Here is a 3,150-nt window from a genome sequence, read left to right on the forward strand (position 1 = left end):
AGTATGTTTTTAAAATTTACTACAGCCCTTACGTTTATTTCGAATCCAGAAAACATTGCACTAACATAGATTTTTATATGAAATAGCATACTGGAAAGTTTGGTGGAAATCCTGCTATCATTTAGAAAGTTCTAGTAGGTGAAAGTTGCCTTTTCTGCATTAAATTATTACTGCTTAGGAGGTGAAATGTCAGTACAACGTCGTATATACACTATATATCATCCAGCTAAATATTCTTACCTACAAATCAATAAATCCTTCCACACCTGCAGGGCAGAACTTCGGGTTTCAGACTTTTTTTTATCTTCCATTTCCAGTATTATTTCGCGGGTTATATTTCGTTTGGTTCGTGCGATATCCCTACGTTTTTTTGATTATCAAGTTCCAACGCGGACTCACCCATTGGTATAAGGACAATTGAAGTTTTGTTAAATGATACGGAAGGGACTGAAGTGTTCAAAGAACACCCATATTCCCGAGCCTGGCTGAAAAAGAGGCAAATAAGCGCGCTCCTTCTTAGTTACATTTTTTTTTCATGACGTGATATTCACTTTTATTTCATAGATTAGATTAATTCGAATATAAATACAAATATTCACCATAAATTATAGATATATCTTCTTTTGCGTGTACTTAATAAGGTAATAATACAAATGTTCCGCAATAAGAGCTGAAATTGAAATAGCCAAACCAGATAGTAATATATAAAAGGCAATTTGCAAATGTACCAGTGTTAATTGTACAGGTCCGACTTCCTTATTACCTCTTTTCAAATGTAGATATCCTGATTGTAGTGCTTCAAAGAATGCATTTGTTTTCCAGTAATTCAAAAGTCCTGATTGTTGCACTAGCAAAGCGTGGCTGTTGAAATTTTCAATTAAGATTGATTCATCTTTAAAAACAATAGATAAATACACGTCGAAAGGGCATATGTCTGTGATTTGGAATTTAATATCGTTTTGATATTTTTGGACTTCATTTAAAAAGCCAAAACTGTCAGTAGAAATGAAAGCAGGATTTGTATTATTTATATCCGCTCTGATTTTCATGTATTCCATGTACGATAGTCCTTTTATGAGTGGATGATATTTCTTGTAGATATCTCGTTTGGCAAGGTAATCTACTTCTGCCTGTTCTCCTACGATCTTCAAGCCTGCGGCAGCTATGTCATCGAGTGTTCTAAGATCACGTTCATACGAAGGAGCCGTTAAAAATGTTGTGAGGAGAGCACAGTACATGTTTGATAGCATGAATCCCAACAAGAAAAGGCATACATATATGACTATGAGTCGGCGGTTTAAATGAGAGAAAATACCAATTTCGCCCCTAGCGATTACGAAACAAATGGAGGTGAGAAGTGCCGCGGATACATCTTTTCTTCCGTTGACAATAGCCCCGACAATATAGGTGACGATAGTCATATAAAGTGTTCCACAAATAACTGCAATCCAAACGTTTTCTTCAAATGGTTGTAGAAAATTTCGATAAACCGGGATAACTTTAGGTACTGGAACCATAACGCAGAATTTCTCATATAGAACGGGATAAGACGGATCTCCGATGTCATATTGAAACATTGGTAAAGCTCCCAACAATATATCTAGGCGTCTTGCTACAAGATTATCCGTAACCTGCGCCAATACAGAGACTCCTTCTGTTCTAGGGATAATTTCAACAGTTACGTTGCGTTTTTGAATATAGGATGTAGCCAAATGTCCAGCGTATCCCATAACGTTTTTCCCGTCACGGGACTCCATTACTCTCGGTGGTGCATTGTACTTGAAAACTCTGAGTGGGTATTTGTTGAGGTTCATTAAACGATTCTCGAAAAAATCGGAAACTTTTTTCAATTTGATAATTTGAAAGTCATTAAAAGGATGATAAGTGAACATTTGTGGTGGATCCAGGTTTTCGAAAAACACGACATCTATTACTTCCGATTCGAAACATTTACGGATGAATGCTTGCAAAGCCATTGTTGTCATTGTATTTTCAGCCAAAAAAAATATGACCTTAGCCATAGGATTCCGGTATTTTAGTGCGAAAATCTGCTTCGAAAGAGCATCTTTTGCTGCTATTCCGTCGATTATTGCAACCAATAAGAGATTCCGTTTTAATTTTCCCAGTACAATATCACCATGGTGATATGGGTTAATGTGTTTAGGTGCATTCCATAAATTTGAGTAATGGACGATTTGAACTGAAAGACTTCGATGTAGTTCTTGAAGTAGTTGATTGGACATTGCAGAATTTTGTGTGGCGACCATAACAAATAGATCGATTTGAAACTGGTCCCTGATTTTTGTGAGAATACTCAGGAAATTCTGCGGGGACGCAGAAATTCTAACTAAAATCAGGGACAGGCAAATTATTATCACAAATGCTTTGGGTTCCATAGTATAAAGATAAGAGTCGAAGAAAGTTGATTGGTATTCTGGTTGTAATGTGTAATCGCAAATGGCAATGATTCTTCGTTTATCAACTGGTAATCTCTGCTTGTTTGGGAGATGGCTATATCATGCGTTGCTGCTATAGTCCTGCAAATAAAGAAAAGAAGGTTTCATTGCGATCGGCAATATTCCAGTTGCATTTTGAACGGGTGATATAGTGATGGTTACAAGAATCAAGTTCTTCCTTAATTTGACATAACCCCAGCAAGAAACCTATATCAAAGGGACAAACTCAACTATGAACAGCAACATGGATGAGCATAGCGGACGTACGAAATCTTTAGGTTAGCAGTACACTTGATATTTTCGACTCCTAGATTTGACAGCATTTCCATCGATCTTCTTCTTTTTCTTCAGCCTTTGTCCCGTTCAGAAGCGGGGCCGGCTCGTCGTTATCGGTTTCGCCATTTGGCTCTATCGAATGCCTAATGTGGGTGCAATCTCGAGGCTTTTAAATCCCCATCCAGCGTATCAAGCCACCGTTGTTTCGGCCTGCCTTTTGATCGTTTCGATGTTCAGACCCATCTTGGAAAATAAATTCTCTCGCAATTTTTCCACGATCGGTGGAACCCCATAATTATCGCGGATATCCTCATTTCGGCTGTTTAGTCGTTGAGGGTTTAATGTGAGCACCTGTCTGGACGACTTATTCCCACGGTTTTCTTAAGACACGGATTGATTTTGTGACCACAATCAGAGC

General features: G+C 37.8%; 1 protein-coding gene across 1 annotated transcript; it reads right to left on the reverse strand.

Annotated features, from left to right (window-relative positions):
* Window positions 1-605: 605 nt before the first annotated feature.
* LOC119647656 lies at window positions 606-2,243 on the reverse strand. Its single transcript, XM_038048726.1, has one exon. The coding sequence runs from the start codon at window positions 2,241-2,243 to the stop codon at window positions 606-608; it is 1,638 nt and encodes a 545-aa protein (XP_037904654.1).
* Between the last annotated feature and the right edge of the window lie 907 nt (window positions 2,244-3,150).

The sequence above is a fragment of the Hermetia illucens genome, chromosome 2 (assembly GCF_905115235.1).
Source record: "Hermetia illucens chromosome 2, iHerIll2.2.curated.20191125, whole genome shotgun sequence".
In the NCBI taxonomy this organism is placed as follows: Eukaryota; Metazoa; Arthropoda; class Insecta; order Diptera; family Stratiomyidae; genus Hermetia; species Hermetia illucens.

Coding starts and splice junctions, on each gene's coding strand:
- LOC119647656 (XM_038048726.1), bottom strand. CDS start 2,243: ATGTCCAATCAACTACTTCAAGAACTACATCGAAGTCTTTCAGTTCAA.